The following is a 25094-nucleotide window of genomic DNA, read 5'->3' as shown; positions in this document are numbered from 1 at the left end:
TAACAAAAAAAAGTTACTTTGGACTAAAATTTTTTTTATAAAATATATTATTTTTGAAAAAAAATACTTTTTAATTTATTTTACATAAAATCTTTTTTTTTTTTAATTATCAAAATCCATAAGTAACATTTTTTCTTTTAATATAAATAAGAAACATTTCCTGAAAACTTGAAGAAGATTGCTTGAAAAATGAAGGACAAGATACATTTTGAGTGATTTTAAAAATTTCTGAGAAATTGACCCAAAAAATTTGCAGTTCATACGTTTGTATTAGAAACTTTTTAGAAGTAATAAAATATCTCAAAAGTTAATGATATTTTTGATATCTATATAAACTGGCTTGTAGCTTAAACTTAAACTAAACTAGCTCTTGAAGCTTTTATTTAAAAGCTAAAGTTAATTTTTTTTAAAAAGTCTTTTTTTAAATTTCTCAAATTCTAGGGGTAAGAAGTACTTGGGTGATATTTGCTGGACTTACAAGTTTGTATGATTTGGATGTGTTTGTACTTCATTAAGCAGAATCTAAAAAAAAGGTTGCAAAAAAAATACTGCTGCCCAAAAAAACTAATTTTAACCTTAAAAATCACATATTTTTTGATATTTTGACTTAAACAGTAATATAATCACTTATTCATGTACTAAACTTATAATTTATATCTTAAATGAAAGCTTATAATTATAAGCATGTATTTGTAACATTTAAACATTGATGTAGTATGACATCTTTTTTACAAAACTTATGCAAATTTTGTCTGTAAAATTATACTTTTTTTTAATATAAAAAGCAATTTCATCTGTTGTTTTTTCTTTTAGTTTTTATGTTTTTGAATGTAAAATGTGTGGAGTCAGAGCCAGAAAAATATTGCTGATGTAATGTAATTTCAATTTTTTTCTAAAAAACTATTTAAAGACATATTAAGGGCATAGGGGGGTTTAAAACTTTTTTTGAAACTTGATCTTATTTTATAAAGATTTTTGAAGCTACAAGATGCTTTTTACAGAATATAAAAATTCAAAATAATTTTTGAGATATAGCTGGTCAAAGTCGGAGGCAACAATAGGATCCTTATGGGAGGCACAAACTAAAACGGCAAAAATAAACTATTTCACTAAAAATCTATCTTCTCCTACGTTTTTTGAAATAACTACCTCAAACTTTCAGGAAGTGTTCCTTGATATATTTAGAAAATTCTGTCAGAAAGAATTTTTTTTAAATTAAAAAATTGCAAAATTTTATAAAAAATAAAATAGCTTTTTTTTGTTTTTTAGTTATAAAATTTTTATCTTTTAATAACTTAAAATTTTGTTCCAACTGAATTTTCTAAATATTGCAAGGAACATTTCCTAAAAATTTGAGGTAGTTATCTCTATAAACGTAAGAGAAGATAGATTTTTAGTGATTTCTTGTTATTTGCTGTTTTAGTTTGCGTCTCCCATGAAGATTCTATTGCTGCCTCCAACTTTGAACGGGTATATCTCAAATTATTTTGAATTTTCATAATTCAGAAATGCATCTTGTAGCTTAGTAAAAACTATATAAAATAGGATCATTTTTCAAAAAAAAGTGTTTATCTCACCCATATGCCCTTAACTGCTTATGATGTATTGAGATATCATAATACATCAAAAGCAGTTAATATATCTTTAAACATATGTCAATTAGTAAAAGCTTTCATTTAAGACATAAATTAAGTATAGTGCGTGTATAAGTCATTTTATTACTGTTTAAGTCAAAAAATCAAAGTATGTGATTTTTAGGGTTAAAATTAGTTTTTGAGCTGCATACTTTTCTTTTTGCAATTTTTTTTTCTAGATTCTTCTTAATGAAGCAAAAACACATCCAAATCATATGTGTATCAATGTAGCACGTAACAAGTACAAACGTAAATACAAAAACAAAAAACCCAGAAAATAACTATTCTGTTTCACAGCTTGGTTACTTGATGCGTTTTACACATATTTTAGTTGAATTATTAAATTGATACCCTAAAAAATTTAAAACAATTCCAATGATTAAACCAGGTTTTTTTTTTCCAACCTCTAATGTTTGTAGATCACTATAAAAAAAAAGTAATAAAAAAATATTGAAGTATAAGTAGAGAAAAGTGTGGTTAAAGTTGGTCTAATTTTATTTTTCTTATGTGCTACATTGCTACACATCAAATCATACGGATTGATATGAATATTACAATATGACCAAAAAAATAAACTGCACTCCTTACCCAAACAAATTCCTGGTTTTTTTTGGACCTAAATTTTTAAGTTCAAGGTTTTTACAGGTTTAGTGGTCACCCTGAAGTTATCTCTGGAAATAATCATATTTATGCTTTAAATTAGTAAAAAACTTTCAACCTCTTCTTTTTTGGCAAAAAACACTTCATTTTTATAACAAAATGTTAAATAAAACAAAAGACATACTTCTATGTAATATACAGTGGTTTTTTATGTCTGTATAAAACTGTTGTTTATTTTATAATTAAATATTTAGCTCCAATTTTACTTGCCTAGCACTACTGACCAAAATTTTTGAAAAAACTTTTAAATTACAACACATATATATATATTGTTTTAGAACGACAAAAAACGCTCAAAAATCAGGTCCAAAGGATCTGGTGCACAAAATAAACCTTTCCGTTGTTGAGTCATACACCAGAACAGTTTACATCATGTCCAGCAGATTAATATATATATAAGTATATATATTTATCTAATTATATAAAAACTATAATTTATACAGCTGTTTCACACATGAAATGTAAAATTTCATGTGTTCCTCAGTAAGTTACAGTTTATTATAATAGTAAATAGAAATTTAGATTGTGAAATTTTTTATAATAATTGTGACGTAGTAATGGTACAGTTTATTGTACTGTTAGCTGAATTTAAAATAATATGCTATAATTGTTAATTTACGACGTCACAATTAATATAAAATTATTCAAAATCTAAATTTCTGTTTACTATTATGAAACTGAAACTTACTGAGGGCACATGAAATTTTACATTTCATGTGTGAAACAGCTGTATAAATTATATGTTTTATATAATTAGATAAATATTTAGCTCCAATTTAATTTGTCAAGCACTATCGACCAGAACTTTTTATAAAACTTTTAATATAAGTATATATATATATATACTACTAACTGTATAATTTAGTATATATACTACTAACTGTAAATTAAATAATTGAGTGATTACCACTGATTACACTTCTGAAATATACTTGGCCCACTTTAAATTTTTCTAATAAAATTTTTGACTTATGCTGCTTTTTTTACATAAATTAAATATTTTTAATTTGAAGACTAAAATTAAAAACTTTTGTTTTTTTTTAATTCCCCTTAGCTAAACTGTAGTAAACTGACTTAATTTATCAGACCAGCAACCATTATATTTTGTCTTAGCTAGACTGTTCTAAATTTTAAATTAAAAAATACTATAAATAAAAACTGTGTTTTACATCTAAATTAATCTATCTTTAAAAGTTATTGAATACAATTTTATATTATAATAGGTCCTCAAAAATACAAAACGCTCTATTCATGGTTTATGGTTAGATGACCGAAAAGTTTTGTTTACAAAATGCTTGAACTAAACTTTTTGACCGGCTATTTTTGTCGTTCAATCAGCAAAAAACTTAAAGCAAAAATATTAGGGCAAATATAACACTCTTAAACTAAACAATAAATAGAGTAACAACTGTAAAAATTTTTAAATTAATTTCAATTATGTTGGAATAAAAAAAAGTATTGAAGAAACCATGAACAAAAAATTTTAATTTTTCAATTTTGCTAATCATTTATTACATTATAGTGATTAAACTTAAGGACTATTTAAAAATGTAAATTTTTATAATTAACTAAAATATTCCAGCTTCTTTTTTTTATTAAAATAACTAAAGAAAACCTTACTATGTTTTGTAATTAACTCAGTTCTTACTTCTTACTACTTAGCTTAGACATAAAAGTTAAAAAAATGTTAGTTCCTAAATATATATTTTTAATTAACTTTATTTTATTGCTTTGGTGAAAACTATTTTAATTTATAAGACAATTTTTTAAATTAAAAATTTTTAGTTTTGGAACAGAAAAAAAATCATTATAAAGTACTTTGAAATTTTTTTTTTTGACTTTACGTGTGCTTAAACCTTAATTACGTGTTCAGTTTTTAATCAATTGATTTTTTTTATTGTTTAAAGTAAAGATGTGATCAGCTTTAACTTACGCAGAATACAGATACTACGTTATCATATTTAGAAAATTAGATAAAAACGATTAAAAGAAGATGAATGCAACCACTTTTATTTAAATAACATGAAAAAACAAATTTTTGGAAATTTAATGGTTTGACGACTGTACGGGACGGCACCGTTAAAGTCTAGTAAAACTTTGTCGCTTGCAAGGGCGTGTTTTGACTGGTTTCCTGTATCGTGTGCGTCCCCTGAAATACAAACTGGAATAAACGTAACAAAAAAAAACCTTTTCTTATGGTTTTATTTACAAATAGTTTATAAGAAATTAACATATGTAAGTTAACTTTTTGATATAGAGTACAACTAGTTCATACCTTTTAAAGAACTAAATCTTACATACATAAAAAAAAATTGTATAACTTTTTTTTAAGACTGAATATAAGTTCTATAATAACAATGACCTGCTAGCTAAATACATAATTTCTAACTAAGTACTAACTGCCGGTGTGGCACGCAACGAACTTTTTAGCTGCAAAACAATGTGTTGAAAATAAAATTGTTTTTTATATTTATACTAAGAAAAAATTGTGATATTTCATTAACCTTAAGTTTATTAACCTTAAGTTCAATTTTTAAGTTTCATTAACCTTAAAAAGTACTATAATTAACTTTTATTACACAAAAACTTTAATTTATTTAGAATAAAGTATTTTAAAATCAAAACAAACTTGACCTAAAACTATACTTAAAATAATGCTTCTTGCTATTTATAATTTCTTTTTAAGTAACATATTTTTAAAAGTGAAAAAATTAAAAAAACCTTTGTTTGTTTAGCATTTAATTTTTTATAGAAATTAATTCAAAGATGACTTTTGTTCGATTAAAAATATAAAATACAAAGTATAATACATAGACGCAAAAAAAAAAACATCCACGAACCAGAACTTTTGACAACGATGTTAATTTATAATCTTTTAAGTTTAATTGTACTATAACAGGTAGTAGCTTCTATCTGTTTCAAAAGCTATATATTATAAAAAGCATTTAAAAATATTAGTACTCAGAAAAAAAACAAAACAATTATGTATGGTAGAAAAGGTAGTATAACAAGTAGTAGTTTACTAATTGTTTCTAGAAGTACTATGAAGGAGTCAAAAATAAGTTTAAGTGGAAAATTACAATAAATGAGTTAACATAAGTTTAATGGAAAATTACAGAAAGGCTTTTGCGCGTGACGTAAATAAGTAGAGAAGAGAGGAAAAAAAGTTTTTCTTGGTATGTTAAAAAGATGTTCGGTTGGGTGTGCGGGTTGTTGTTGATGGAACGGGCCAAGGTAGTAGAAGTACTGCAGAGGATTTATATAAATAAAGCAAGATAGAACATCGTTCGAGTTGTTTAAATCTCAGCAAGCAAATAGTCACTAAGCTTTAGAAAACCTCGAGTCAGTTCAAGTAGAACTGCATCACTTTACTTCATTTATCACATACTACCGTCTTTTGTTTTTTGTTGTATATAAATCACCATTCACTTGAAATTGTTTTCTCAGCTTAGTAGTAAAATCAATACATTAAAATTAACGAGCGTTCCATTTGACCGTTTTATGATACTATATATATAAATAACTCAATAGCTCATGTCGTCCAAACGCTTATCGATGGACGACATAAAACGCATGACGCGATCACAAACCAAGGCAAAGGACCAAAACAAACAATACCTAACCTAACTACGACCGAGCTATCGGTCAGTGGTTATAGTACAAATGTAAAGAATCTTTAGAAAGAATAAGTTAAAACTTTTTTTTGTTAAAGTAAAACAACATTTTGATAGTTTTACTTACTTTAAGCTATTTTAACACTATATTAGTTTTTTTTACTTTTTATTAAAAAGAATGTTTAATTTATTATTGCAGCTTAAAAACTTGTTTAAACTTATATATTAATGCACTTTACAGCATTTTTAGACTTAGTTTAAAACTATTGGTACATTTTAATGTTTTAACATAATGTAACGTTTAGTCTAATAAACAGTTTAAAGTATTTTGGTTTATTATTTTTTGCCCGGTATCGTGTGCTTTAAAGCTATAATTTAGAAAAGTTACTAACTTTCTAAACAGTTTTTACCAAAGTTTGTATATAAATACCGTTATACATTTTTTTTATATTAGGGCTATGTTTTACAAGTTCAATCTACCGTACAACGTGTAAGTTATTTGTTGTAAAATGTATGTACTGATTCTTATTCTATTGTACCTTTTTTTTTTTGTTTTTCAAATAGGCGATGCAGCTTTTAATCTATTTATATTTAATACATATAAAATAAAACATTTGAAATGGTAGGGTAAAATTATTTAAACTTATCTACATTATTTTTTGGACTATTTTAGCGAGAAGTAATCTTAAATATGGAAATTCATACTAAGTTTAAAATGTGGTATAAATTTTGTTGGTTTAATTTATTACAAAGCAAAAAAAATACTGCTTATATTGTCAGCAGTTAACTTGTCTTTAAAAGTTATAATGCTATCAGGACCTCTTTTAAAAAGATGTTGCTTTAACAGCGTATAATAAAGTGTGGATATTCAGAGTCTAAATTTTAGACCTAGTAGTATAAAAACAATTAATATTAAAGTAAAAAATAAAAGTTAGTTCAAAAAAACTAAACATAATTTAAATAATTTTTTCCGTGAGTCGTCCGTACTTTCATGATAATAATCGTGTTACAGGTTATTTATTTATCTTATTTCTTATTTTACTCTAACAAATTAATTTTCAATTATTTTTTGGTTAATTTTAGTTTTATTTTAATTTCATGTTAAACTTATTTTAATTGATAATCAATTTAAGACGTTAATAAGTAATTGATTTTGAAACAGATAAGACTTTATTTTAGTACAATTTTAGTTTAATTTGATTTTTTTTTATAATTTAGTTTATATAAATTTGGTCAACTTAGTTTTATAAAAAAAAAAAAGTCTTTCAAAAGTGACGACTGGTGCTAAATATGGCACCTGTAAAAATTGATGCCATGCAAACAGAACGCTTTGTGCAAAATTGCAGTCATAAAAAATGATAATTCGAGAAAAAGTATCACCTATGCAAAACTAACACTATGCAAAAATGACTCTCCGTGCAAAAGTGATTCTGTGTAAAAGTGACGGAAATTGATCGTGTTGAAATAGTGCGTGGGTTGGAACTGAACGGTTGCCAAAATAAATACTTACATACAAATACACCAATTGAAATGGGATGAAGGTAGTCTTCCTCTTTTGATTTTAAAGACCGGACAGGATTGAATTTTAGATAAACATAAATAAAAATGGTAAGAACCATTAAAAAAAAATCAGTCACATTCTTATACAAGCACTTTGAAGAGATATTTCGTTTTTTAAAAAACATTCTATTTGAATAAGAATTAAAAATGTTTGTTTTTTGATAAATGAAAGATCTCTTCAAAGTGCTCGTATAAGACTGTGACTGATTTTTTACAAATACACCAAAGATGTTTTTGTGTTAAAACTTTATTCCGACTAACGGCGTTTCACTGCTCTTAAATAAATTTAACTTGATCTACAGAGTCTCAAAAAAGCTCTACGGAGTCAGATCTACGGAGTCTCAAAAAACCTCTAAGAATTTTTGAGACTCCGTAGATCTGTTCTTAAATTTATTTAAGAGCAGTGAAACGCCGTTAGTCGGAATAAAGTTTTAAAACAAAAACATCTGTGGTATATATTCCGATAAGCTTAGCTTATAGTCTCCAGGATTTAACGCCTTTTAACCTTACTTCTTATCTTACATATAAATACATATGTTAATAAATAATTTAAGACTTTTTATGAACTTTTAACAAACATGTTTTGTTTTTATAATGAAATTTTTGTTATGAGGGATTTTGTTTTAAGCATCATTTGTCAGTAAAGTTTAGTTGCTTTTAACATGTCTGTATTAGGCTTATTGTAGGTAATTTAAGACCAAAATTCCTCGGTACGCGTTACCGGTTGGGTACGCACTTTTGTGCTGTGTTCAAAGTGCGTGACTAGTTGGCAGGTCACTGTAAAAAAATTGAAAAGTTTGAAAAAGGAATCTTATTATTCGAAATTAGCCAATGAAAAGTGTTTTCAAGAACTATTTTCGAACCATTTTACAAATTAAAGGGTTTAATTTTTAACTTTGGAAACTTTGACCAAATCAAATATTGTTTTTAATTTGACAATATTAGAGAATCCATAGTTTTTTTATCAAGTTTCAAAATGATTGTTCACGTCTGATATTAGTTTGTTTTCAAAATATAATTTATTTTAGATCTAAATTTTATTTTCAAATCAAGTTATTTTAACTGGAGCTGCTTGACAAAGTAATTTATTAATATATCATTGAATATGTTTTTCTACTATTGAGACAAACTAATATTATTGATAAATCCTTCATTTTTAGTTTCTTATGTGTCAAATATTTCGTGCTGGCTTAACAACGTAAGGCAAAATTTTAACATTGTCTAAAAAATAGGAATTAAGTTCGTATTTATATTATTTTAGCGATACTAAAGAACTGAATTACTTAACAAGATTTTCATTATGTTTTACTGGAATTTTTAAATTGTTTAAAGTTTAAAAAATTTATGTCATTGATTTTAGACAGTTATGTAATTTTCTAATGTTTAATATTGAAAGCTACTACATAAAATACTTTATTATTGAACAAAAAATTTTGCAGCCCCACTGAAAGAAGCTATACATGCTGTGCAGTCGATACTCTTTTCTTTCCCTTGTCCGACGTACGACGATTATAGTTTGTTTATAGAAGGGTTTCCCAAACTTTTTTGCAAATGGTCCCGTTTAAACAAATTAAAAAAGCCATGGCCCCTTCAACAAGATTACGCAGAACCACTTTAAGACTTTTTTATTATATTTTGCCCTTCATCTGCAAATCAAGAATATCTAGTGTAAGTTTCTAAACTACTATTAAAAAAAACTAAGACTTATATTTTGCTCTTCATCTGCAACTCGTGAATATCTGTTGTAAGTTTTTGAACTATCATTAAAAATCCTAAGATTTTTTTTTGCTCTTCATCTGCAACTTAAGATTATCTAGTGTAAGTTCAAATTATGACCTCATGGCCCCCCTCTTACCTCTTTGCTGCTCGTGGTCCCCTGAGTATCTGCCATGGCTCCTAAGGGGGCCACTTGTTCCACTTCGGGATACCCTGGTTTGTAGTGTGATGTGAGGAGATTATGTAAATCATTTATAACTTCAATAAAAACAAAATTTATTCGTGAAGTAAACATAGTTGAAGTTCTCATAAGCAAGTTGCTGTAAAAACAAAATCTGTTGTAAAAAGTGTCATGGACAAGCCGTTAAAAGGTATCTGTGGTGTGCGACTCGATAACCAAAAGGTTTTTTTGTGCACCAGATCTTAGGACCAAACATTATGAGCGTACTTTTTTGTCGTTCAATAAATATATTAGTAGGAGTAGTGAATGTTTATATAATGACATTAAATTTTCAAAATTGTGCAGTTTTTAAAAAATGTTGTAACACGGTTTTACTTTTATTCACACAAGAAAATTATTACTAATCAAAAATCTTAGAGAAAGTTTTTGTGTAAAAGGAACCATTTTATCCACAAAAAGAATACTTGCTTGAGCGGAATTATTAAAGAAAACGATCGTTTCAGGCTAATTTTTTTTTGTTAATTTGTTTAAAATAGTAAAAGTTAAAGTTAGTATAAGGAAATATGATGGAAAGTCTTTATTTGATGCATAAATTTAAGCTACAAACAATATTAAAATACTAAAGTCATACTTCTATATTAATTTTTATGTTAAGTAGCTAATTTTCTTTATATGTTCATGCTCTTTTTTTTAAATGATGTAAGAAACATCAAACTTTTAAATACTTTGTCAGGAGTTATTTAGTAACAAATTAATATGTTTTAATCTATTTTTTGTGCTCACGAGAAAAATTCTCTGTAGCTTTATAAAGAGAAAAATATTGAAATTTTAAATTAAGCACACAAAATATGTTTGGAATGTTTTAGTTGATTTTTTTTTTTAAAACAGTTTGTTTTTACTTTAGTAACAAACTAATTATTTAATTTTATCTAAAAAAAAGTAAAATTAAAGTTCACTGTTTTGAAAGAAATTACCAACACTACTATTTAATAAATAAGTGTTGTAACTATCATTTCTTTTTAATATAAGTGTATGGACACAGTGAACAGTGTGTGGAGTAAATATAGGTGATAAATCGATATTAAAGTATATATAAGACAATTAAATTGTAAAAAAACAATCAGTTACTTTAATATTTTTGGGTTCGTTATTCAGTTCTTAAAAGTTGTTTGTAAACAACGTTTGTCTTTTCAGTTGATGATACGACTCTTTATTCAAAGAATGTAGGATTTATATACAAACACTTGCAAAAAAAAAAAAACTGGTTATACAAAGAAAAGAAGTTCAACAGTGCTTTTTCTTGTCTTATATATACTTTACTAATTAAATTTTGATTATGTGAATTGAGGAAAGGTTTACTTTATTAAAAGTGCTAATTACAAAAACCTTAAATAAAAGTTTATGAATCGGAATAACTAGAAAAAGTAAAAGAAACAAGAGAAGGTCATGTGTTAGTTAAACTTTAAAAAGAAGAACTGTTGTTTCAGGTGAAATAAAGATAAATTAAAATATGACAATTATTTAAGACAGTCAATTTATTTACTCTAATTTTGGCAATCTTAAAGTATTATAGTTTAAGTTTGTTATCAGTGAGTCTAGGAATAAGTTTTTTGTCATGATTTAAGATGGTATCACAAATCGGTTTCAACAAAAAAAAAATTCATTGTTGGAATTGAAATAGATATAATAGAAATTTGTGACTATTTTTATTTCAAGTTTTGCCTTTAAGTTTGATAAAATTACTTTTCTAATGTGACTCAAGCTTTATTTTTTTAAACAATCTTTTGGTATTTATATACCACAACGAGTTGTTTGTATTGACATGGACGAAATGAATGGTTTAAAAAGCTAAGTTACAAAGTAAATAATTTAAACGTTTCAGTTACCTACGCAGTATTAAGCTGCAAAAGAAATATTCACATCATGTTATTTAACTTAAACGATTTTTTTTTCAGTTAAGTTGTTTTTATCGTATACTAATAATATTCGAAATAATTACTAAATTCTTAAAATTACTTCAGTTTAATAAAAAAAAATTAAGAAAATAACAAGAGAAATGATGTAATTAAAAACTTTTGTCATAATAATAAAGTTTTAAGGTCAAAAAAGATCATTTAGTTTATAATACATAAACTTCCCTACTAAAGTTTCTATGAAAGTATGTTTTAATTTAAATAACATATAAACATTTTTTTAAAATGTAACTGTAAAAACTTAGTGGTAACTGTTTTAATCTCAGTATAGTTTAAAAGCTTTACTACTTACGAGTTATAGTTTAGACTTAAGCAAATACTATTATATATAGATTTCTACAAACAAAAACTAACTTTAAATAAAATATTGCTGTAGTAAAACTCTAACACAAATCTATATTTTTGTTTTTACATTTGTTTTGTAGTAATGTGTAACCTATTACTTACTTTTGAAAATTTTCGCATTCTTTACTTAATTAAAAAGAACATTTTAATATACAATTAATCCAGTATAATGTACATAAAATATCTTTGAATGCTTTTTTATAATTTACTTTAAAACTTTTACAGGCTGCTCCTTAAGGTATTCATAATTTTGTTGGTTTATACTGTTGTTTTGTATAACAACAGTTTTTTTGTACTAAACAATCAATTAACTTGTACTATTAGTTATATGTTTAACAAATTGCATAACTTTTATTTTGTTCTACTTTTACTTTGCCTATAAAGTATAAAGCACTTGTAACCAAATTTAAACAACAAACATACTATCTATTACACAATCTATATAACATCAAATTCTATTTATCTAGTAAAACTTTAGTGGGTATAAGCATTTTTATGTAGTTTTGAAAGCTTTGGGAAATAATAAAAATATTTTGTAGTTTTATATATTTTTCATCTGTTTTAAACAAAATTAAGTGAAATGTTATGTATTTTAGATAAAAAATGTATAGAATATTATTATTTCAACTTTTAAAAACATAAACTACACAAAGAGTATAGACATTTCTATTAATTCAGTAGTAGTTAATAAAATAATCTCATATGCATAGGTATAAGAACAAGATAAAAAGAGAAATGATAGCCTTAACATCAAGTATAAATTGTTCTTGGATAATGTTAGAAAAATGTTTAATTAGTTTGATCGTGAAAAAGACATTGTTTTAAGCAAATAAATATTCCACTATATAAACAAACACTATACTAAACAAACAAAAATTAACGACTTTAGACATGCAATTCGAATAAAAATATTTAACTTGTTTAAACTGAAAGAAAATATAGTCTAAGGTTAATAAATTTTGAAGTTGATTAAATTTAATCAGTAAACAAAGTGAATAATTTTAACAATTAAGATATAAAAATATATACATTCTAAATAAATGGAAAAAAGTATATAAAAATAAAACAAATAAATTGCATAAAACTTTAAGAAGAATTTGCAAGAAGTACATTAACTCTTTTAACAAGAAAGTTATTCAAACAAAAATATTCGCAAGAGTTGGTAAACCGTTTAAGCAACGTTTGAAAATAAAAATACTGAGTTACAACCTTAATTAAAATTTGTAGAACACTACTTAAAAATACAAACACTTTAAAAATAAATGCATAAGCTTAAAAGTAAGTTTTCGCACTTAGGTATGTTGTAGATAAAAATAATCTCATCATATGTAAGAGAACTTAAAAAACTATAAACCAAAAATCTCATGATCATAGATTCAAATTAAGTTAAAGCAATATTACAAAACCTAGTATAGCAATAACAAAAACGTCTTCTTTTAGAGCTTGCCGAATTTTTGCAAAATTTCCATGACTTTTTGCGATTTTACGTGTTGCGGATGTAAGTTAGGAACATAGTCCATGTACAGAGTGTTTAGGTCTGGTAAGAACTCAGGAGTCAGACTTCTGAACATCAGTTGAAACCTACGAGTGTTTTTTTTGTCAACAAAATAAGTGAACAGAAAGTGATAAATGCAATCATGTTGCGCTAAAAAATTAACCTTATACAAGCTATGGTTTAAAACTAGAACTAAGAGTTATTGAAACATGTATCAACAAAAATGCATTAAGAAATTCATATCAAAAATAACGTTTTGAGCAGCGGTTAATTTATTAAGTGGTGCAAAAAAATGTGTTTATTTTTTAAAGTAAGCCTAATTTACTTTGATATATTTAAAACTAAAGTTAACTCTGTTTTGACTAAACTGATACGATTTTAAAAAAGTTAAAGTTTAGTAGTATAACAAAACGTAACTGTTACTATAAAACTTCAATAAATTTCAAACGGACGAAAATACTGAACATACTAAAAACGTTGAAATATTTTTTGAACCATAAAACAAGAAGCACAAATAAAATTTAGAATTTTATACAATTAAAACTTACTTATTGCCACTGACACCAAGTAAGAAATTCCAATACCCGGGCCTTATATTGTGAGGCTCTAACCATGCCTGTTTGAATGAAAATTTAAGTGAACACATTAGAAAAAAGATCTTCGAAAACTTTAAAGTCTTGAAAGTATTAAGCCTTAAGAACAGTGTATATATTGTAAACATAAAAGTAACACAAGTGTTTCACACGAGTTCTTTTTCATATTTCAGTTAGGAAAACATAGATTTTATTTTAAAGTTAAAGTAAATTTACTACTTACTTTTATAATTTTACAAAAAAAAACATGCTTAAATTTAAAAATTACCAAACTAAATAAAGACTAACAGCGCTAGTAACTATGGAAAGGGCTGATGCATATACTAGAGAGTCAAAGTGTTTCACATAAGGTAAATAACCTTGGTCAACTCCTTTTAGTAGAAGAACCTATTATGATTTTTTATGTTTTATAACGCAATATATTAGTTTATCAGGATTTCTTTTTTTTGCACAATTAAGTATTTATAAAAAAGAATTGAAAATCATTTATACAGAACATAAAAAAATTAAAAATGAATGTTAATTGAGTATACTTTGGAGACTTGAGGTTTTAAAAAATTGAAAAGTTTAATATAAATTCAAATAACTTAACTTTAACTTTTAAATAATCGTTAAAAATTATTTATTAGTTACACTAAAAAATCTAAACTTGAATCTATCAAACTGCTGTTCGAAAACTTTCATTTATATCTAAGTTTGCTACACCTGAGTTAAAAAATATAACTTAATATAATTAGTTTTTCAATAACAAAACAAAGCTGAATTACATTAAATAAAAATGTTAAGTAAACTTTTTTTTTTATTGAAGTTAAAGTCAAATAAAAACTACAAAATATAGATCTATCAAATATGGTTCTAATTTCAATTATTTGGAAAAAGCATGATTTAGGTGTTTTCTCAGAAATAAAAGTTTTTTATACTCAACAGATTCAAAAGTAATCAAACTAAATAAAAAAATAGTCCCCTTAAAATACACAAGCTCTAAGCAAATCAATGAACAAAAACAAATCCACCGTATTAAATACTTCTACAAACACCAATTTAACTCTATTGGAAAGATATACAACTAGTTTTAAATCATTCTCGTAGCCATATACGTTAAAACTTTTCAGTGAAAATCCAAACTTTTAATTTGCACCGTAGTAGCATACTAATCAATGACAACTTTAAAATTGGACCAATACAAACAGGTCAATTCATGGCCATGTCACACCAATACGTGTTTTGTGTAATCTTAAATATTCTGAAAATTGTTCATTCCTTAACCAAAAAATAATCGTATATACACTCCAGTGTTTAAAAACAAAGATGATAGAAATAAAGGTTCATAAAGCAAATTTTTTATCAAACTTTATAGTTATTCTCTAGAACGAATTTTAGGTAAAAACCAAATAATTATATTGTGAAAAGACTAAAACAATACTTATTAAAAAAAAATGTTATGAGAGTCTTGTTCTGTGAATTCAGTAGATCACTAATACTAACAATAAGAAATACTTAGCTACAACCATTTTTTTAAATGTAAGTGTTTATACCAATAATGAATTTTTTTTTTATATACAGGGCAGTTGAAACTTATTTTGTTTAAACAGTTAGGAAAATTGTAAGTTATAAAATAAACAAATTAGTATGCTTAAAAAATTATACATTTAAATAGAATAACCTAAGCATTTAAACAGACAAAACATTAAATATCGTTTAAAAAAATATATTTAAAAAAGCTACTAAAAACTACAAATACAAAAGCAACTAACTTCAATTAATTTGCATAGAAAGTACAAAGCAATAGTGCTGCTTTTATAATAGCCAAATGACACTCCTGCTGTTAGACCAGAAATACCTCCAAACAATGTCGGTGAGTCTTTGTTAAAAATCCAACGTAACAAACAGTTACTTAGCTGTGAAATAACTAGTGTATAAAAAAAACTTTAGTGAATTTTGTGTAACTTATACCACAAAAAAATCAAAAGTTTTCACTTGCTTAGCTACACTTTTACAAGCAATTTTAATAACAGACATGACTTAAGCATCTAAAATAGTTTTAATTTCTTTAATTACTGTACTGGTATACTTAAATTGCATTATACAGGGTTGCCAAATATTTTTGGCAAATTTTCTTCAGGTTTTTAAAATTTCACCATGTTTCCAAAAGTACACATTTTGGGTCTATAACTAGTTTAAAGTTGAGTTTAAGGTAAGAAACTGTGTTAAATAGTATAAAAACAATGAAAAGATACTTGAAAGTAAATTAAAATGTGTTTTTTAATAATAAAAAATACTTTGATGATGTCAAAAAAACTTTATCTTTAGGATAGGTTTTTTGTTTCAAACCGAAATTTTGTTACTCAACATGATAAAATTGTAAAAAAATCCAGGTTTTTCTAGGTTTTTTAGGCTAAATTTTCAAATTCCAGGTTTTCTGGAAAACCTGATTATAACAATTACTTTTAAGAGTATTTTCTGAAAAAGTTATTAGAAAAAAAGTTGGTTGAAAATATTTATGTTTATGCCACAAATTAGACTTTTATGTTATACCCGTTCATGTCCTTATTTAAAAATGTACAATTTTTAAGATTCATTAAAAACAGTTATCCTTTTTTTTCTAATTTATAAAATATACTTGAAATGTAAAAACTAGGTTTCTTATTCTCTTTAGTTTCGAAACAAACGTAAAAATAATTACAATTTGCAATTAAAAAAATAACTATTGTAAGTATCTGATAAATAAAAAGTTGTTAAAAAAAAAGATTTATAACTATTTTTTTTTTCAATTAACGTCATTTAGTTTTTTTTACTGTTTTTATTTAACATCAAATTAGCTTTAAAAATACCAATAGTTTGATTACCTTTTGATTAGTTTTACTTTCAACATACTAATTTTAGTTGGTAACTGCGAGAAACTCTACTTCTAGTATATAACATATGCTAAGTCTTGGTTTTCGAAAAAATAACATTTTCAAATAACAATAATAGTAAATAAAGTTGATAGTAAATTAACTTACTCGGAACAAAGCAGCATAAGATGCAAGAAATGAAGCTAATGAAGTTGATTTTATTAGTTTTGAGAAGTTAAGTCTTCTTGTTTTTATTATTTTAATTAAATTAAGTGCAAATTCTATGGCGTATCCAAAAACAAACTGACGTATGTAACCCTGGAAGTTTTAAATGCTGTAATCAGTCTGTACAATAATCGAAAGTTTTAAAGACTCCATGGTAATATCAGATAAGTAGATATAAATTTTTTTTTAAACCTTAACAACTTTTCTAAAAGTTTTGAAACCAAAATTTTAAGACAAAACACTTTTTTTTTATAGAAAAGACAAAGTTGAGATAAAAAAAGCAAAAGTAAAAACTTGGCTTCAATTGCCTGTAACTTATGATATATGCACATATTCATCAATAGCTATAAATAAGTTCTAAATTAAATAACAATATGTAAAGGTATATAGGTATTTAAATAAACAAGGACCACTAAAAAACTTGCAATTAGTTAATGATTATATTTTTATCTTAGTATAACTATCACCTGAACATAACATTAAGCAAACCTGCAATGAATACTGAATGCATCCATCTTTGTGCTTGCAAGTGCAGTGTTTAACGCAAGGTAAGTTTCTGCAAACTCTGTAAATACAGTTAAAATACATCAATACATTTTAATTTAATGATTTCTTGTGAAATGATAAGATTCTTAGTGAATAAAAACTACTGGCATTTACAAATATACTATGAGCTTCTACTTAAAGAATATAATTCTAACTGTTACGTTAACTTTTTTATTAACATGAGAACTTTTTTTTTATTTAAAGTTTCTAAACTAAATATAAAACTAAATATAAATTAATACAAAGTAAAACAATATGACAAAAACACCAAAAAGAAAAGTAATTTAAAATAAGTTAAAGAGTGCAAAAGCAATTTTTAAAATTTATTTCTTAATAAACTTATACACATTTGTTTTTTTTATTTTATATAAGTTATATCATTAAAAATTAATAATTTTTGTTGATTTTACAGTTTAATATACTGTAATTTTTAGCAATGGTTTTTACTTACATTCCCAAAAATTTAATTTAGTATTATTATAGTTAACTTAACTAACAATTTTACAATGTAAGAAATAACACGTTCACACTTTTCAATAAAAGATATTTTATCAGAGGTTTTTCTTGCTTTTTTATGTTCACCAACTTTGTTTTTATCAACGGCAATATTTTCTAATATACTTTCATCCTTTCCCATTACAAACTCGAGAGGAGACTGTAAACTTGGTGATAGTCCATTTTTTCTTCTGCATTAATATAATGTATAATACTTTAAAAGTTACTAATGATTTTAAACACTTAACCATTACGCAATTGAATTTTTGCTGTTAAATACAACTTGTTTATAATACCGCCTACATATAGTGAAATATTCAGCATTAAAATTAAAAATTTTAATGTTATTGTGTTTGTAATAACTATGAAGTTAATGTATTGCAATCATATTTTTTGATAAACCCAGTATCAAATTCAATTTTTTCAATAAAAAAATACCATTAAAAAATAAAAAATACCAAATAAAAAATTTATTGTCTGTGGTTTTAATTTAGTATAGTTGCAATTCTAAAATATTTTTGATTAAAAGTTTTAAATTACCATGAAAAAACTAATTACTTGTTTTTTTGGATTGAAATGAAATTTTTACTTGCCTTTTAATAAGCAAAAGTCAAAATAATAATTTTACATGCTCTTGGCTATATTCGTTTTGTAACAAAAATATAAAAATTATGCAGTGATAGCCAATAACACAACTAAACTTCAAATTATTTTATCTAATTTTTTAAATATATTTGCTCATAGTATAATAACCTAAAAAACAAATATTTAATATCTATAAAATCTGATTAACATAAGCAAAAGTTAAATAAAACAAGATTAACTACAGAATAAGTGTTTCAACCTTATATTTAAAAGGTGTTTACTATATTAGGCTGCTATTGTAGTACTTATTAATGTTTAATTTTTTTACAATATCTATAAAAAACAAATTATAACTTTCATTATAATTTTTAAACAAACCTAAAAAGTGAAAGGAATCCACTGCTTGCTACAGAAAATATTAACACCTACAAAATAATAATCTCTATATTTTAGTAAGTGTTGATTTTTGTAAGTTTAAATTTAATTTTAAAACTTTATTTGATGTTTATATTAAAAAAATATTCAAGGATATATATTTCTTACTACTTAAAAACTATCATTAAAATTAAACTTCAGAAATTATATCTACAAAACTTAGTTTTAAGTACCTAACTTATAGGTGTATATTAAGAGTAAAAAGCTTACAAAATAAACATTTTAAAAAGAAAAACCTTAAAAATATATAAACAAATACTAAATTACATAAAATAATATTATATTTTTTTACCTCGCCGTTTCTTATTCCATTGATAAAGTTTCGAGTCTTTGCCATTTTAAACAAAAGTTCGAGAGCCTAAATATTAGATTATGTAGTTTTAAATTTGTTCAATGTACTTTTAGCTTTTCAAATCAGTTAACAGAAAAGTTTAATCAAAAGCAAGCTACAACAAAATTGATACGAATAAAAGTTTCTGAGACATTAAAATATCAGACAATAAATACTTACTAAATTACTGAGATATGTAGCAAGTGGTCCACGCCTAAACATCAATTTAAATTTATATATATTTAACTTTTGTTTATCAAACTAAAAAATAATTCAAACTAAAAAGTTAAAATAATGTTACAAATATGCTTTTACTCATTGTTGAAATTAAATCAAAACTTTTGTTTTAAACACAACACTATAAATATTATTTTGCATTTGTTTTCAACACTAAAAATAAATACTAAAAGTTAGTATTAGATTTCGATAACAATGTAAATAACAGCATTGCACTGAAATTATTTCTAACTAAATATTCAAAACAACATAGTTATAATGTTAACAGGGCATACTTAAGCGCAATATAAAAAAATGCAAAAAATATTAAGCTCTTTTAACTTTTATATAAAAAATTGATTCGAATATAATACAAACCTTTCTTTTCTTTCAATCATGATGCTCAACATACCAGTTGAAAATCCAGCTAATGCGCTATGCCATCTGTATAATCTTCCAAATAAATATCTAAAAGATATAATAGTAAAAAGATAAACTAATAAAATTCTGTTTAGTTTTAATTAATTTTAAAGTACCTATTTTTATATAAAAACAAATCTTCCTTTATTGTACCAACATATGTTTCTGTGTGTTAACAAATAAGTTATTCTCTCTATTCATAACCCAGTTGAAGTGTCTTAATTAGTTAACACACAGAAACATATATTGGTACAATAAAGGAAGATTACTGTATAATTTGCTTTATTATATTCCAGTGAACCTGTTTCACTAGGATCTTTTGTTAATAAACACTTAAATTTATTATTTAAATACTTATTTTTATATATTTTTTTTTCCTAGAATGACTTAGTTTTATGTAAACATTTATTTTAGTCCTAAATAATCTATAGAATAAAACTGTAAAACTTGACAAAACTTTACATACTTGTAACTTAATCATATAAAAAGTATTGTTAACATATAAGTTAGGAAGTTTATACTTGATATGTAATTTTACTTTATTTGTAAATTTGTTATGAAACATTACCACAGTTAATAAGTTTAATAAAAACTTCATTATATCAAGTTTAGTAAATTAACTAAATAGTATATTAAAATTTAAATAATACAAAAAATAGTTTAATATTAACTGATTTTTTTCTTTGAATTTTCTATGACAGACTTTTTTTTATTCCAGACTGTTTTTGGTTGCAAAAATGAAATATACAAAAAAGGTAGAAACATATTTTAACTGTAAAACACCATAGAATAAAACTCTTTGTACTTTTAACGAATAAAAAAAGCAACTTCAGATAAAATCATTCATTAAATTTTTAAAACTTAAGTATAGCAGACTAAACAAACTTAAAATACTTTATATATTAAATGAATAACTACAACTTTAGTAAACTTCAAAACCTTAAAAAAGAATTAAGGAATAATGATTTAAAGACCTTTTCTGAACCGAAAGGTCACTTTTAATAGACAAAAATATTTTAAAAATATTAAAAACCTATATATACAAAAGAATGAAACAAAGCATGTTCCATTTGATGAAAGAAAAATACTTGATCGTAAAATTCCACTCAGCTGATATTTCAAAAATTCAAAAAAGTTTTTTCTGTTCTTCTTTTTGAGTAATTTTATTAATGATGTAGTCTAAAAAAACAATTAGTAAAAAAACAGTTTATTTGTAAACTTGTAAAGACTTTTAAAATTAAAACCAATATTTTTTTGTAATCATGTAAATAATAGTTTTCCTGATATTGTCACTCCATATATCACGATTTATAGAGTTGTAATACATTGTATTCTATGATTTAACTTGATTTTTAAAGAATATCAAATAAACTTACTATTTTATTATTACAAACTTTAAAAACAATTTGCTTGACAGAATTAATGAAAGTATACTTTTCTTAAAACATTTGCTATTGATTTAATTCTTATTTATTTAATCAACATAGTTATTTTGTTCTATTTTTGTTTTAACTTCAACTTTTTTACATAATTAAATCTTCAATTAAACTATCAACCTTTTTTCTGAAATGTTTTTAATAAAATTTTGAAACATAAATTTACACCTTACTACATAAATATAAAATTTTAAAATATACTTGCCCCATAGAAAGTTGCATAAACTTTAAGAGAAAATTTCATAGAATCTCGAGCAACCATTAAACTAGCTTTAGGGCAGCTTGAAGTCCATGTATGAGCAACTTCATAGCAAGTAAAAGGTACGCTGTGGCACAATGGTAGCTTATTGTACAATATATTTTTTTCTTTCATTGTGACTAGTTTTAAACTGAAAAAAGTATATTAAACAAAACTGCATTCAATTTGAAACAATTGATTTTTTCACTTTAATAGATATTAAAAAATAATTTAAATATCTCTTAAACTACATATTAGTACAGTAAATACTGTACAAACATCTTCAAGATCATTACTTCGTCACATATTTATAAATTTTAAAATTCTAAATTTCTATAAAACATGTTTAACAAACTAAAACTTTTCTGAAAATTATGTAAGATATTCCTATCTCTAATATGAAACAATTGTCAAAAACTGTCATATGTATTATTTTATCTCCAGATTAAAAACAAAAAGTATTTTTTAGACTTTTTAAACTTTAAGAAAATTAACAACAAAAAAAAATATTCAATATTTTTGTATTAAAACTTTTAACAAAAACTTCTACATCTCAAAATCAATTAAATTTTTTAATTATAAAAAACTTACTTATAGTTTATATTTTAATCTTTCATATATGATCTAGTGTTATTTAAAAAAAATATCTTCCCTATGGCCATAATTATTGTAAGAAAATACAAATGCTTATTCTTAAACAAAAAGTTCTTATTTCATTTAGTAGCTCTTGACAGTGATAGTACCAAAAAACAGTTTAACATGTATTGACCATAAAAGGTTTTGAACCACTAAAATTATATTCGGGTCCTAAACTATGCAGTAAGAAAAAACAAAGAAGAAGAAAAATAAATTTTAAATATCTTTTTGCTTAACAGTTAAAGCTAAAGTAGGTAACAAACTTGTGAATTTGTTAAAACTATGCTTTCCAACACATTGCAGACTAACAAAAAGATCAAAAACACCACTGCTATCTCCTACAATTTAATGCCAAATATAAAAAAGTTAAAACATTCACATAACACAAAAGTGTTAAAAAAATTTATCATGGTACCTTAATTCTTTAACTGTAGAAAATATGCAACTTAGTTCCTCATTAGTGATCGCTAATAAAGGTGTAACAAGACAGTCATCTTTAAACAAAACGTAACTAAGTAATCCATGGGTTCTACATAAGATTTTTAAAACATAGTTCAATAAATATAAGTACAGTTTATGTTTAGCATAAAAACAAGTAAAAGCAAACAAACTGAACTATCAAACTACATAGTAGAAAAAACTTTAATGATATTAAATTGTTATACACAATTTATAAAACTTAAACAGCCATACCACTAAAACTGAATTCAGCTCTGTATGCAAATTGGAAAAAATAGCAACTGCTAAAGCCAAAAAGAAAAATCCTTTAAATTAAGAAACAAACAGTCAAAATATGCCTGAATTTAAATTAAGTATTTTTAATTTTGATTTTGTATTACAATAGATTTAAAATTTATAAACTTTCTTTTGAACAAATTATATAGTATCCTTCTTTTATTGTACCAACATATGTTTCTGTGTGTTAACGGATTAACACACTTCAACTGGGTTCTGTAAAAAATAAATACTGTAAAGAAAAATAATAGAAGCTAAGGTAGGTGTATACATGTGTTCATTAAAATACAAATAATTTATACAGATTTTTAGAGGTTGATGGTTAATATTAAGGTAAAATACTAAATATTAAATCCGTCTGTTATAAAACTATATAATATTTGTAATTATCATTATAATAAATAAGGCAAAGTAAACTAAAATATATAATAAAAAAAAATCACAATATAAACTACTTACATGAATGGAAGGAAAAACAAATTCAAATTTATTTACCGGTTGTTAATGATTGAACAAAATATATCTAATAATTACGTCACAATATATATGAACATTAGGATTAGCTATTTATTTTGTATTATAAAGTTAGATAGTTTAGAATTTATGTTTGGGAAAGCAGTAAAGCGCTTTTATATGATAAGTTATATGTTATCTATTGTGAATAAAAAGTAAAACAACAACCATTAATTATTGAATCAACAAATTTAACAACGGTTAATTATTTTAACATTAAAGCACTTAAGACAATAAAAGCCACAGGAACTTGATATAATATATATTTTATTTATTAAATGTTCATAATGATTAAATCTAAATTATAACAATATCAAATTTAGATGCAATTAGGAAGCAGATTTAGTTTAAATTTTAAAATTTTAAATTTTAGAAAACAAAGCACAAAAAAAAACTTGTTATTAAGCTTACAAACCACTGACCAATAGTTAAGTTACGGCAACATACATAAAACCACAATGGCTTAAATTGCATATATATTGTATATAAATATTAAAATTATTAAAATAATTAATTATTGTTTTATAAAGAAGTTGGGTATTTAAATTAAAGATCTTATACAGATATTTTTAATATTAAATAATTAAACTGTTTATAAATTAGGGGTTGTGTTTAATATGAAAGTTAAATGTAAAACATAAAACAACAAGGTGGTTATATACTAAGTATAAACCTGCAGTAAAAAACTTCTAGCCTTTCTATTGGGCGTAGTAGGTAAAAAACTGAGGTTTATCTGTGATTTGAATACAGATTTCCAATTAAACTTTGAACTTTACACATAAAGATATGAAAAACTATAGTCGGAGGGTAAAATGATTATATAAAATTTCAGAGAATAGAAAGTGACATGTGTGAAATATATAAATAATAAATGAATAAAATTATATTTTACTTAGGATATACAATTATATTAATATATATTAAGTGAATGTGTGTGTTTATGTAAAAGGTGAATAAAAGGTGAAAAAGCGCCAAGGTGTTATTTGAAGAAGAATTGTTGGTTGTGTACACAGTTGTTTAAATACAAAAATCTTTTTAGTAGTTTACCTTATTTTGTTTCATATAAATTAAATATTAAACAGTTTTATGATTTTTTAAAATTAGATTTTTAAAACTAATCTATAGTTTGAAAATAAATAATTAATACTTACTTTCTGCAGGGTTGCCTACATTTAAAGAAAAAAAAACATAACCTGTTTTTTTTTTGTATATGGTTTAATACAGCATTGCTATTTTAGCACAATTTCACTTACACAAGGGCTTGTCAGTCTTTTATGAGCAACAGATTTACTCTGAATTTTTTTTATATTCTCATAAAAAAAACACTTTGGCAAGCCATAATATTTTTTAATTTTAACTTAAGACTTTTGTATTTTTATACTTTATTTAATAATCACCAAGAACATGAGTGAACAAACATACTTGCTTATTCTTTGTTTACATAAGGCTTTAAAATGATTTTTGCAAGGTTGACAAAAATCTCATAAAAAAGCAAACTGTTCGAAATGGGCCTAACATATTTAAAAGGACTAAAAGTAGAAGATTTTTTTATATTTATATAGAAAATTGTGTTAAACATGACTTTTTAGCTTAAGTCAATATTAATCAACTTTAAGATGATTATAAACAACTATAACTATTGATTAAGAGATTAAAAATAGGTACAAAATTTAACATT

At 24.3% G+C, this 25094-nt stretch overlaps 1 protein-coding gene across 1 annotated transcript; it reads right to left on the bottom strand.

Annotated features, from left to right (window-relative positions):
* Window positions 1-12865: 12865 nt before the first annotated feature.
* Window positions 12866-21016, bottom strand: LOC145834537 (transmembrane protein 135-like). The gene is made up of 12 exons (XM_082941984.1): window positions 20892-21016; window positions 19817-19906; window positions 19403-19436; window positions 19184-19249; window positions 18835-18881; window positions 17874-18062; window positions 17320-17395; window positions 16774-16923; window positions 15526-15669; window positions 14060-14158; window positions 13727-13794; window positions 12866-13264 (listed from the first exon to the last, which is right to left on the bottom strand). The coding sequence occupies exons 2-12, from the start codon at window positions 19846-19848 to the stop codon at window positions 13120-13122; spliced, it is 1050 nt and encodes a 349-aa protein (XP_082798110.1). The 5' UTR covers window positions 19849-19906; window positions 20892-21016; the 3' UTR covers window positions 12866-13119.
* Window positions 21017-25094: the final 4078 nt, after the last annotated feature.

Source organism: Thalia democratica, chromosome 4 (genome assembly GCF_965202585.1).
Source record: "Thalia democratica chromosome 4, ktThaDemo2.hap1.1, whole genome shotgun sequence".
NCBI lineage: Eukaryota > Metazoa > Chordata > Thaliacea > Salpida > Salpidae > Thalia > Thalia democratica.
Note: the sequence above shows the minus strand (reverse complement) of the source record. Positions and strands in the feature narration are given on the sequence as shown.